General features: G+C 68.4%; 1 protein-coding gene across 1 annotated transcript; it reads left to right on the forward strand.

Moving 5' to 3' along the window:
- The first annotated feature begins 11,146 nt into the window (after positions 1 to 11,146).
- BRD3OS (BRD3 opposite strand) lies at positions 11,147 to 11,404 on the forward strand. Its single transcript, XM_062185053.1, has one exon. It carries the CDS (start codon positions 11,147 to 11,149, stop codon positions 11,399 to 11,401), a length of 255 nt encoding a protein of 84 aa, XP_062041037.1. The 3' UTR covers positions 11,402 to 11,404.
- The last annotated feature ends 1,588 nt before the right edge of the window (positions 11,405 to 12,992 follow it).

The following is a 12,992-nucleotide window of genomic DNA, read 5'->3' on the forward strand; positions in this document are numbered from 1 at the left end:
TGCCCACCCGGACCGGGACTCCTGCGGTGAGGGGGAGCCCTGCCCGCACCCTGGCACTGAGCGTGGAGCCCACCTCCTCAGAGCCTCCAGCTGATGTGCCCTGGACGAGGCAGGACCGGCCAGCGGCGCCCCCAGCCCCTGCAGGAGCTGCCGTCGGGGTCCCACGGACGTCTGAGCAGAACAGGGTGCCTCCTGCAGTGTGGCAGGTGACACGCCCCACAGGGCAGGACCAGAGCACCTCCCGTGCTCACCGGAGGCCCTCCCTCGCCTCACAGGGCGGCACTGCCCACCCCCTGCGGCCCGCCGCACTGCCCACCCCCTGCGGCCCGGCCGCACTGCCCACCCCCTGCGGCCCGGCCGCACTGCCCGCCCCCTGCGGCCCCCCGCACTGCCCACCCCCTGCGGCCCGCCGCACTGCCCGCCCCCCTCCCCCAGCAGGTGCTTTTCATCCAAGGGGCCAAGGCCACGATCCACAGCCAGGCCCCGCACACAGACTGCAGCTGCTCCTTCAGAGGGCTGTCCTTGTCCCTCCCAAGCCCCTCTCTCGCCCCGGCCACATCCCCCCCCCACCCAGCCCCTCCTCCATCCCCCCCCACCCAGCCCCTCCTCCATCCCCCTCACCCATCCCCCACCTCCCACCCTCCCGCACTCATGCTCCCCCTCCCCTCTCCCCCCTCCGCCACCCGTCCCCCACCCTTGTCCCCGCCCTAGAAGGCAGTTAGGGAGCACTGCCTGTGTTCGGGGGGGGGGGGGGGGGAGGGAGGGTGCTCCGAGCCTGCCCAGCGTGACTGGGTAAGAGAATTAGTCTCACGCCCAGACCACACGAGCACACATTTTGCAAATTCCATTTGTGGCTGCATCATGCAAATTCAGCTGTCACCATTTCCCGGGAAATTATAGGTGTAGAAAAAGACCATCTGGCCCGCCGGGGAGCCAGACTGAGCCCGGCAGGCTCCTCGGCGGTGGGCTGCCCACCCTGCCTTGGAAAAGGCAAAGTGTGCGCTTGCTACCCATCGGGTCCTCGCCGCGCGGTCTGAGGAGCGTCCCTAGACCGCGATGCCTGCAGCGCGGGGTTGGCCTAGGAGCCCGGGGAGGTTTGTCTGGGCTGGGAGGGGCCTGCGGGCGGGAGGCTGAGCTGGGGAGGCGCCCACAGCCACTTCCATAGGCGGCCAAGGGGGGACCCAAGCCCCACATGGCTGGCTGGCGTTCCGACACCAGCAGCCGTGTCCCTGGCAGCTCGGAGGACACAGCCTCTGACTGCCCCACACTCACGGACGCTCGGGGCCACCCTCAACCCCGGTGGGAGACAGCCCCGGCCAGGGCCCCTCCAGGTCTCCTGTGGCCACACCACCACAAGGCGCCAGAGGCCAGCCCAGCCACGGCGACACGCTGGCCTCACCTGCTGGGCCACGGCGCAAGAGCTGCCAATCCCACCACCAGAGTGGACCTGGGGCCCTCAGGGTCATCCCTGCCCCTCCCCAGCATCGGCTCTCTGTCCCTGCGGGCTGCCCCTTTGGGACATTTGCTATCAAGCGTGTGGCTGCTTGAGTCTGGCTTCCTCCGGCCGGCCAAGAGCAAGCTCTCCCACCGCCCCCGTGGCGTCAGGTCCAGTGAGTGCATGGGCAGCCGGGGGGTGGGCTGTGGGTCCCCTCGGGCCGGCTGGGGGGCTGTGGGTCCCCTCGGGCCGGCTGGGGGGCTGTGGGTCCCCTCGGGCCGGCTGGGGGGCTGTGGGTCCCCTCGCGGCCGGCTGGCGGGCTGTGGGTCCCCTCGCGGCCGGCCTGCGGGGTTGGCAACTGCCCGTGAGTTCACTAATCCACTCTCCCACGTGTCGCCGTTGCAGCCCGTGGTCCTCGGGAGACTCAAGACAGAGCCACTGTACGTCCACTTTAGGAACTCCAGCTCCGGTGTGGAATTTATGCTCACGCACATTTCCGTTTAAACCCTTTTTTTCATCCTTAAACATGTGTTTATTTGCAAAACAGAGCGACTGGAGACACAGAGGGAGGGTGGGAGGGTGGGAGGGAGGGTGAGAGCGAGAGCGAGAGAGAGAGCGAGTGAGAGAGGAGAGCTCTCTCTTCCCCTGCTTCACTCCCCAAATGCCCACTGCAGTGGGGGCAGAGCCAGGAGCTCCGTCCGTCCGGGTCCCCACCCGGCTGCAGGGGCCCGAGCACTCGAGCCATCGAGCCATCGCCTGCTGCTTCCAGGGCCCCAGCGGGGAGCTGGACCGGAAGTGGGGCAGTCGGGACTCGAGCCAGCAGCCGTGTGGGATGCCGGCGTCCTGTGCCCCAGCGCCGGCCCCTGAACCTTGCTTCGTTTTCCTTTGACGGGTGAACATTTTATTACGAGGGATGTCTCCCTGACGTTTTCGGAGACTGTCACACGAGGAAGCAAAGACACCATCATCCCCTCGCCCTGGCAGCGAAGACGGGCTGACAATCGCTCTCTCTGAGTCACGACACGGACACGTGGAGCTTAGCGACGGGGGCGGGGCGGTGCGAAACCGTGTGTTTCAGGCGTGATGTATTTCCCTTTCAGCTCCTCTTACCGGCACAGGAGCCTCGCCCTGCACCGTCGGACGTTGGCGGCAGCTCCGGCCGCAGTCCCCGGGCGCTTCGGGGAGTGACGGTCAACCTGCCGCCGTCCCGAGCTGGATGACAGCCCCCGGCGTGGCGGGGAGGTGTCTGTGGGTCTGGCTCAAGGTCAGGCTCACGGCTGCCATTAGGCTTCATTTCATCTTTGACGGGTGAATTCTTTCATCGCCCTGGTGCCGCCCTGGCCACTCTGCTGGGTGGCGGGCGCAGGGTTCGCAGCGGGTGCCAAGGACATCGGCGGCGAGAACATTTTTCTCTGCATCCCCACCAGGGTGGTGGGTGGGGGTCCGGGGTGCCGTCCACTTTTAAGTTAACTAAAATCCAACAGAATCAAGCCGCCAGCGCCGTGACCGCTCCCTGTCCGGAGCCCAGCTCTGCTCTGCCCCACCCCTGTGGTCATGGGGAGCCTGGGATGTGAACAGGGCAGGCCTGGGGCTGGGCCCTGCGCCAGTGACAGCGAGGACACGTCTGAGCCCGTTCCTGGGAGGCGTGCGACACAGGGTTCTGAGTCTGCCCAGATGCACGCACACGTGTGCATGTACATGTGTGTGCGTGTGTACATGTGTGTGTGTGCATGCGGGTGGTATGCATGCCCTGGGAGTTGAGATGGTGTGAGTGACCCTTCCCCAAGGCTTTGTGGCTCCCTGCCCCCACCGCCGCTGCAGCCTCCACACCCCACATCCACGCAGAACTGCACACGCGTGCCGGTAGTCCCCTGTGAGGACCCCAGGTCTGGCCTCTGACCCTTCACCTACGAATGTGGGCTTGGGACTGAGCCTCAGAGGGCTGGGCGCTCCGACAGAGAGAAGCCGGGTGAGGGAGGCCCTGGCCTCGGCGTCTCGCGTGTGACGCTGGCAGTGTCGGCGCTGAGGGCTCCTGAGGGGGATGCGTGGCCAGCATGTTCCCCCGCTGCCCAGGCCCTGGGGCAGGCGGGCCCCTCTCTCACGGCAGCGGGGGCCCTGTCCCGAGAAGGCGGGTGCCTGCCCCGGGGGTCACAGCTCTCTGGACAGACCCCTCCCCGCCTGCCACCTTTCCACCTGGGGTCTTCGGCTCGGGCACTGAGCCCTGGGCTCTGGAGGTGGCCGCTCTGGGGCTGCCACACAGGGGTCGCCTCCTCCTGGAGTGCACTTTAACTTGAACCTCACCAGGAATCGCTCCACCGGGGTTTCTCCTCCCCAGGCCCCTCGCTCCGGCCCCTCAGGGGTCTCCCTCCTGGGTGGCAGGGACTCGGCCACCTGAGCCACCAGCTGCCACCTCCCCGGCGTCAGCAGGAAGCAGGGGCAGCGCGGAGGAGCCGGCCTGGAACCGACCGCAGTGCGGCCGTGAGCCGCCGGGGGCGGCTCCACCTGCTGCCCACAACACCCACCCCGGGGCGGCGCCGTGCCGTAGCAGGTGAAGCCGCTGCCTGCAGCGCCGGCATCCCATGTGGATACGGGTTCGGGTCCCGGCTGCTCCACTCCCGATCCAGCTCCCTGCTAACGTGCCTGGGAGAAGCAGCGGAAGTCCCCGGGCCCGGGCTCCTGGCTTCCGCCTGGGCCCCCAGCTTGGCCATTGTGGCCATTCGGGGAATGAATCCGTGGATGAACAATCTCTCTCTCTCTCTCTCTCTCTCTCTCTCTCTCTCACGCTGCCTATAAAATAAATCTTTTTAAAAGTTGTTAAAAAGAAAAAGCCTTGAAAAGTGGCCACACGGCCGGCGCCGTGGCTCAATAGGCTAATCCTCCACCTTGCGGCGCCGGCACGCCAGGTTCTAGTCCCGGTTGGGGCGCCGGATTCTGTCCCGGTTGCCCCTCTTCCAGGCCAGCTCTGTGCTGTGGCCCAGGAGTGCAGTGGAGGATGGCCCAAGTGCTTGGGCCCTGCACCTGCATGGGAGACCAGGAGAAGCACCTGGCTCCTGCCCTCGGATCAGTGCGCCGGCTGCGGCGGCCATTGGAGGGTGACCCAATGGCAAAGGAAGACCTTTCTCTCTGTCTCTCTCTCTCTCTCACTGTCCACTCTACCTGTCAAAAAAGAAGTGGCCACACCACAGCCGCGGCCACTGGTTTCTTCTTTGTCCCCTCTGCGGGTGCCCAGAGGGGACCCAGACCTCGTCATCGGGGACCCTGAACCCACTGTCCCAGGATTTCCAGTGCCTTCCCGCAGCCTGAGCACGCGACCAGGCCCAGGCTCCCCGCACGCTGCTCTGCTCCGGCCGGAGCGGCCTGGTTTCCATCAGGTTGAGCGCTGGGCCCCAGGGAGAGGCGACCGTGGCGCCTCCCGGATACCTGTGACTGGGAAAAGGGGCTGCAAGCTGGGGAGGCCGCCCCAGGTCTCCTGGCCAGCCCTGGAGAGGGACAGGGACAAAGAGGAGGAGGCGGCCCAAACCATAGCAGCAGAGACCCAGCCACGGGAGGCCCCACGTGGAGCCGCACGCGGGCAGGAGAGGGGCGTGGACAGTGCTTCCCAGAGCCCCAGAGGAAGGGCAGGCCTGCCGGTCACGCCCCTCCAGACCACGCCCCATCGGCCACACCCCTGCAGGCCACGCCCCTGGCGACCAAGCCTCTCGCCCACCATGTGCCCTGCAGATCACACCCCTGCAGACCACACCCCTGCAGACCACGCCCCTCACCACTTGTGGGGCCGGCAGGCGCTCTCACCACTGAGCGGGAAGGGCCGATCTCGCCAGGGCTCCTCGGGAGGGAATCCTGCTCACCCTCGAGCCCAGGCCTGGGACCCAACAGGAGCCGTGGCCCGGGGACCAGGGGAGCCGGCGGGAGCCGACGGCGGAGAGCCTGGCGTGGGCCTGGCCCCGGAGTCAGCAGTGTCCCCTCCCCGCGTCCCTCGAGACAGAGCCGCCGGGCCGCTCCCGCCCCACGATGCGGCCACAGCAGCTTTGCTCAATTAGAAACGACTTTCACGATTTATTTAAGAAGCAAATAGAGAGAGCAGGCCTGCCCACTGCTTCACCCCGAGGTGCCTGCAAGGACCCGGCCAGGCCGCCCGTGCGGGAGGCAGGGACCTAACTACTGGAGTGTGGCCTGCTTCCTCGCGGGGCCTGGGTTGGAGCTGGGGCTGGGCGGTGGGCCCAGGCGGACACGGGGTCCCGAGTGGCAGCTCAGCCGCGCCGCCAGAGCCTGCCCCGGGCTGCAGCGTGGTGGGAGGCGTCCAGGACGGGACCCGCCTGGGTAGACCCAACACAGGGGGCCGATCCAGCAGCCCAGCGGCCGGCGCTGTGGCTCGGCCAGTTAGGTCGCCGCTCTGCCACGCTGGCATCCCCCGTGGGCACCAGCTCCAATCCCAGAGGCCCCAGTTCCGATCCAGTTCCCTGGGAAGGCAGTGGGAGGGCTGGGACCCTGCCAGGCACATGGCAGGCCCAGGTGGGAGGTCTAGGTTGCTGGCCCAGCACTGACTGTTGGGGCCATCCGGGGAGTGAACCAGAGGCTGGAAGAACCCTGTCTCTGGCTCTCCCTGTCTCTCTAATTCTGCCTTGCAAATAAATTGTAAAATCTTTTAGGAAATTCAGCGGGCAACAGCGGTGTCACTGCACTGTGTAAAACCAGCCGGCACCTGCCTTTCATCCGGCTCACACCCACCCTCCCGGGCTTCGACTCCGCCCTCACTCCTCCCCCAAGGGGCGGCCCGCAGGCTTTGACTCCGCCCCCAAGGGGCGGTCCGCGAGCCTCGACTCCGCCCTGACTCCGCTCCAAGGGGCAGCCCTAAGGCTTTGACTCCGCCCTGACTCCGCCCCCAAGGGGCGGTCCGCGAGCCTGGACTCTGCCCTGACTCCTCCCCAAGGGGCGGTCCACGGGCCTCGACTCTGCTCTGGCTCCTCCCCCAAGGGGCGGTCCGCAGGCTTTGACTCCGCCCCAAGGGGGCGGTCCGTGAGCCTCGACTCCGCCCTGACTCCGCCCCAAGGAGTGGCCCTAAGGCTTTGACTCTGCCCTGACTCTGCCCCCCAAGGGGCGGTCCGCGAGCCTCGACTCCGCCCTGACTCCTCCCCAAGGGGCGGTCCGCAGGCTTTGACTCCGCCCCAAGGGGGCGGTCCGTGAGCCTCGACTCCGCCCTGACTCCGCCCCAAGGAGTGGCCCTAAGGCTTTGACTCTGCCCTGACTCTGCCCCCCAAGGGGCGGTCTGCGAGCCTCGACTCCGCCCTGACTCCGCCCCAAGGGGCGGTCCGCGAGTCTCGACTCTGCCCTGACTCCTCCCCGAGGGGGTGGTCTGCGGGCTTCGACTCCGCACTAAGGGGAGGCCCTAAGGATTTGACTCCGCCCTGACTCCTCCCCAAGGGGCGGTCCGTGGGCTTCGACTCCGCCCTGACTCCTCCCCAAGGGGCGGTCCGCGAGCCTCGACTCCGCCCTGACTCCGCCCCCAAGGGGCGGTCCGCGGCTTTCGACTCCGCCCTGACTCCCCCTGCGGGCCGCAGCCCCCACGTGTGCGGCGCGCAGCCTGGCTGTGCTCTGCGGGGCTTGGATTTGAGTCCGGCCTCTTGTCCCTGGGCCGCCTCCGCCCCTGCCACGCCCGCGCGGCCAGCCCAGCCCTCCTGCAGTCTGTGGGGACCGCCGCGGAGTGCCCACGCGGGTGGCATCAGCCAGCTGTGGGCGAGCCGAGCTGTGCAGGCGTGTGATCCGGCGCCGTGGGCCCCTCGCCTAATCTAAGACACCCAAGCCCCCAGGAAGCTGCACATGTCTCAGCTGTCACTCTCCCCCCGACGGGCAAGCCCGGCCCTCCAGAACCTGAAGCCTGTCCAGTGCGTCAGGGGACCTGAGCGTCCGTGCGGGCATGTGGGCTTCCAGGCTGCCCTGCGTTGGCCGGGCGGCCGCACCTCGGCAGCACCGAGCACGGCTCCGCCGGGCTTTGCTGCATCCTGGGCAGGGGCCGGTGGTCTGGCTGGGTGGCCGAGGGACGGCAAAGACAGACTGGGAGCTGGGTGACCAGGAGACCTGTGTCACCTCTGACCCTGGCACCCCACCACGCACCTGCACCTCCTCGCCCACTGCCAGCGCCCAAGTGAGGTTGCAGGGCTGCGGGGTGGGGGAAGAACCTCACTCCGTCCCCTGCCTCCTGTCCCCTCCCCGCGGGCCCACCATGGGCTCACAGGGCTGGGAAGACCACTGCCCCCCAGGGCCAGGCTGTGTGCTTCCCAAACAGACCCGTGGGCAGGGCTCAGGGTCCCACCCCGGCCCCACGGGGCCCTCACCCCTACAGTTGTGGCCATCATGATCGGCTAGAGTTCTCTTCTTACATTTTTAGACATGCACTGGAGAGACAGCAGGAGACAGACGGACAGAGCGCCCATCTGCTGGTTCTCTCCCCAAATGCCCACAGCGGGCAGGGCCAGGTGGGGGCTGAGGCCAGGAGCCAGGAGCTCCACCCAGCAGGAGCCCCCTCTCCTGAGCCATCACGATGCCACTCGGGCTGGGATTCGAAGCCGGGAGTGTGGTGGCGCCCCCTGCAGGCTGCTCCCAGGGCACCTCTGCTTCCTGCCTGGAGAGCTCCCTGTGTCTTTTCCCTCGGCTGGGATAAGAGGTGTGAGTCCTTCCCGGGTAACAGGTGTGAGTCCCCCGATCCGGGGTAACGGGTGTGAGTCCCCTCCTGGGTAACAGGTGTGAGTCCCCCTCCTGGGTAACAGGTGTGAGTCCCCACCTGGGGTAACAGGTGTGAGTCCCCCTCCTGGGTAACAGGTGTGAGTCCCCGGATCCGGGGGTAACAGGTGTGAGTCCCCTCCTGGGTAACAGGTGTGAGTCCCCGGATCCGGGGGTAACAGGTGTGAGTCCCCCTCCTGGGGTAATAGGTGAGAGCCCCCGGATCCGGGGGTAACAGGTGTGAGTCCCCCGATCCCGGGGTAACAGGTGTGAGTCCCCGGATCCAGGGGTAACAGGTGTGAGTCCCCCTCCTGGGTAACAGGTGAGAGTCCCCCTCCTGGGTAACAGGTGTGAGTCCCCCTCCTGGGTAACAGGTGAGAGTCCCCCTCCTGGGGTAACAGGTGTGAATGCCCCGTTCCTGGGTAACGGGTGTGAGTCCCCCTTCCTGGGTAACAGGTGTGAACCCCCTCCCGGGTAACAGGTGTGAGTCCTTCCTGGGTAACAGGTGTGAGTCCCCCTCCTGGGTAACGGGTGAGAGTCCCCTCCTGGGGTAACAGGTGTGAATCCCCGGATCCGGGGGTAACAGGTGTGAGTCCCCCGATCCCGGGGTAATGGGTGAGAGTCCCCCTTCTGGGTAACAGGTGTGAGTCCCCCTATCCGGGGTAACAGGTGTGAGTCCCCTACTGGGTAACGGGTGTGACTCCCCATTCCTGGGGTAACAGGTGAGAGTCCCCTCCTGGGTAACAGGTGTGAACCCCCCGTTCCCGGGTAACAGGTGTGAACCCCCCGTTCCCAGGTAACAGGTGTGAACCCCCCGTTCCCGGGTAACAGGTGAGAGTCCCCTCCTGGGTAACAGGTGTGAACCCCCCATTCCTGGGTAACAGGTGTGAACCCCCCGTTCCCAGGTAACAGGTGTGAACCCCCCATTCCCGGGTAACAGGTGTGAACCCCCCGTTCCCAGGTAACAGATGTGACCCCCCCGTTCCTGGGTAATAGGTGTGAACCCTCCGTTCCTGGGTAACAGGTGTGACCCCCCCGTTCCCTGGTAACAGGTGTGAACCCCCCATTCCCAGGTAACAGGTGTGACCCCCCCCGTTCCTGGGTAACAGGTGCGAGCCCCCCCCGTTCCCTGGTAACAGGTGCGAGCCCCCCCGTTCCTGGGTAACAGGTGCAAGCCCCCCCCCGTTCCCTGGTAACAGGTGTGACCCCCCCCGTTCCCTGGTAACAGGTGTGAACCCTCCGTTCCTGGGTAACAGGTGTGACCCCCCCGTTCCCTGGTAACAGGTGTGAACCCCCCATTCCTGGGGTAACAGGTGAGAGTCCCCTCCTGGGTAACAGGTGTGACCCCCCATTCCTGGGTAACAGGTGTGAACCCCCCGTTCCCAGGTAACAGGTGTGACCCCCCCGTTCCTGGGTAACAGGTGCGAGCCCCCCCCCATTCCCTGGTAACAGGTGTGAACCCCCCGTTCCTGGGTAACAGGTGTGACCCCCCCGTTCCTGGGTAACAGGTGTGAATCCCCTTCCTGGGGTAACAGGTGTGAATCCTTCCTGGGTAACAAGTAAGAGTCCCCTCCTGGGGTAACAGGTGTGAACCCCCCGATCCAGGGGTAACAGGTGTGAACCCCCCGTTCCTGGGTAACAGGTGTGAACCCCCCGTTCCTGGGTAACAGGTGTGAATCCCCTTCCTGGGGTAACAGGTGTGAACCCCCCTCCCGGGGTAACAGGTGTGACCCCCCCCGTTCCTGGGTAACAGGTGTGAACCCCCCTTCCTGGGGTAACAGGTGTGAACCCCCCGTTCCTGGGGTAACAGGTGTGACCCCCCCCGTTCCCGGGTAACAGGTGTGAACCCCCCGTTCCCGGGTATCAGGTGTGAACCCCCCGTTCCTGGGTAACAGGTGTGAATCCCCTTCCTGGGGTAACAGGTGTGACCCCCCCGTTCCCGGGTAACAGGTGTGAGTTCCTCCACCTCACACGAGCCCCTCTCCCGCTGCTCTGCAGGTGTAGCCTCCTCTCTCCCACCTTCTGTCGTCGGAAGCCCCTTAGCCACGACGGCCGGCGGAGGGGCGCTGACCCGCTGCCCGCTCCCCCCAGTCCGGGGCCGCGCTGGGCACAGGGGAGGCCGAGGGGTGCTTGAGTCCCTGCCACCACCTGGGACGACCACTCGGCGCTCCCGCCCACGTGACTGCGGGACCGCGCCCTGGGCCTCTCCCACGCGCGTTACGGAGCCGGATCGGAAGTGGAGCAGCCGGGACTCGAACCCGCTCAGGGATGGGCTCAGCTACGGGTCCCGCGCGCGAAAGCCCGCCGTGCGTTCCACCACGCGCAGTGCAGCCCCGGCGCGCGTGGGGCGGCGGCCCCGTGCCCCTCCACGCGGAGACGCTCGGACACGCACGCGGACGGCGCGGCCCGCCCCGCACTTGCCCGCGCCCCGCGAACGCGCGCCGGGCCGAGCGCAGCCGCCCCGCAGCGCCGCACACGCACGCGCGCCGCCGGGCGCTCGACGGCTCGGGCTCCTGGCGCCCGCCTGCCCGCTCGGCGCTCGGCTCGCCAGGCCTGCGGCGTTGCCATGGAGACGCGGCGGCCGGGCCCCGCCCCGTCGGCCGGGGCGCGCGGGGGCCGAGGCGGAGCGGAGCTGCGCGGCCGGAGCGGAGGGCGCGGCGCGAGCCCCGCGCGGACGCCGGCGACCACGCCCGCGGGCCCCGCACCGGCCGGCGCGTAAGTAGCGCGGGGTCGCTGCCCGCGGCCCGCCCCGACGTAGCCTCGCCCGGGGGAAGAGGGCCCGGCCCGTGGGCACCGCTCGGACCCTGGGCCCGGGGCCGCAGCCCGCGATGCCCGCGGCGGGCGCTGACAGCTGTCCGCCGCACACGGCCGCGCCCCCCACGCGCGTCTCCCCGGGATGCTCCGGGGCGCGTGCCCGGCGCCGGGGCCACGCAGCCCCCCTGGGGGCGTCGCCTGCGGCGTGAGCCCCTCCCGGCGCGGGGCCGGCGCGGGAGCATGAGTGGCCGCGCGCCGCTGGCCGAGAAGGCGCTGTCCGAGGGCTACGCGCGCCTGCGCTTCCGGGACACCTCGCTGCTCGTGTGGCAGCAGCAGCAGCGGGAGCTGCAGTGGGCGCCGGCCGGGTCCTACCTGAGCCGCAGCCGCAGCACGTGGTACTCGCAGTACGGGAACCAGGCCATCTTGGTCCGCGACAGGAACAAGCTGGAGGCCCCCCGGGACACGGGCCAGTCCAAGTTCTGCACGGTCATGTGACGGGCAGGGGAGCCCAGGACGCCCAGAACCCGCTCCGAGGCCCGGCGCCTTCCACGCGGAGCTGCCCCGGAGCCTCCCGACAGGCCCGCAGCAGCCGTCCGCTCCGGGGCAGCCGCCGGCCCAAGTTCTGGAAGGTTCTTCCCAGTGTCCACGTCTGCCTGCCCTGGGGCGGCCGGAGAGAGAGGAGGGGCTGGACCCGGCGCGGGTCCCCTGCGCAGACCAGGACGGAAGCCGACCAGAGCCTGGGAGAGAGACGAGGGGCTGGACCTGGCGCGGGTCCCCGGTGCCCCCTGCGAGACCAGGACGGAAGCCGACTGGAGCCTGGGAGAGAGAGAGACGAGGGGCTGGACCTGGCGCGGGTCCCCGGTGCCCCCTGCGAGACCAGGACGGAAGCCGACCGGAGCCTGGGAGAGAGAGAGACGAGGGGCTGGACCTGGCGCGGGTCCCCGGTGCCCCCTGCGAGACCAGGACGGAAGCCGACCGGAGCCTGGGAGAGAGAGAGACGAGGGGCTGGACCTGGCGCGGGTCCCCGGTGCCCCCTGCGAGACCAGGACGGAAGCCGACCGGAGCCTGGGAGAGAGAGAGACGAGGGGCTGGACCTGGCGCGGGTCCCCGGTGCCCCTTGCGAGACCAGGACAGAAGCCGACCGGAGCCTCGGCCGGCTCCTGGGGACCTGCTGGGCGGCGGTTGAAGTGGGCGCTGACACTGGCCCCCAAGCACCTGGGGCTCACGGGCAGGTGCACCCGGAATGCGACGAGGGACCCCCATGGGAGTTGCTGGCAGCGACCCTGCCCCGGTTTCCACGCTCGGAGGCTGCCACGGCTGCTGGGACGTGGCGTGGCTGGCACTGCTGTCCCCTGTGGCGGCCACTTCCCCAAGCCACGAGCCACATCGAGTCCACTTGGCCGTGGGAACAGGGGCTGCTGTGTGCTTCCTAAATAAACGCCCTTAGGAGTCTTTCCCTCCTCTTGTTTTATCTGACCCCCCCCCCCCCCGAAATGCCTGAAGCACGGCCAACGCGCCCTCCCCACCGGCATCAGTGTGGGGCAGCTCTCCCGGGAGCCCAGCGTGGCACCGGGCCTTGCCCACGGCAGCCCCGCACGTGGCCGTCCTCGCTGTCCGGGTTCAGGAGCAAACGTCCCAGAGTGGCCCTGCTGGAGCAGACCGCATGCCCAGATGCCCAGGGTCCAGCCAGAGGCCTGGTCTGCGGCCGCCGCCTGCCGAGCCAGGGCCCCTCCGATCTGGCCCTCGCTGTCCGGGAGCCGGCGCTCAGGAGCCGGGCTGAGTCTGCGAGGTGGGGGTGCCAGCGTCCCTCGCCCATCTGGGTGCCTTACACGGCGTCACGCGGCCGCCAGCTGGCCCCAAGCGGCTTAGCAGGCGCCATCTGTCCTGGAGGCGGCCGGCCCAGTCCTGAGTGGGATGCACTGTCCCCGGGCCTGGCTCCGGGCCCCCACGTCTCCCAGGCCCAGCACCAACAGCTACGGTGACACACTCGGGGGGCGGCGCTGGGACACCTCGTCCTGTGCTGAGCGGCAGCCGGGGGCCGGGCCGCGTGCCTGAGGCCGGCTCTGGGCGGTTTGGCGGAGGAGGA

Source organism: Lepus europaeus, unplaced genomic scaffold (assembly GCF_033115175.1).
Source record: "Lepus europaeus isolate LE1 unplaced genomic scaffold, mLepTim1.pri SCAFFOLD_258, whole genome shotgun sequence".
In the NCBI taxonomy this organism is placed as follows: Eukaryota; Metazoa; Chordata; class Mammalia; order Lagomorpha; family Leporidae; genus Lepus; species Lepus europaeus.

Excerpts from the sequence above, each read along its gene's own strand:
- BRD3OS (XM_062185053.1), top strand. The coding sequence starts at position 11,147 with ATGAGTGGCCGCGCGCCGCTGGCCGAGAAGGCGCTGTCCGAGGGCTAC.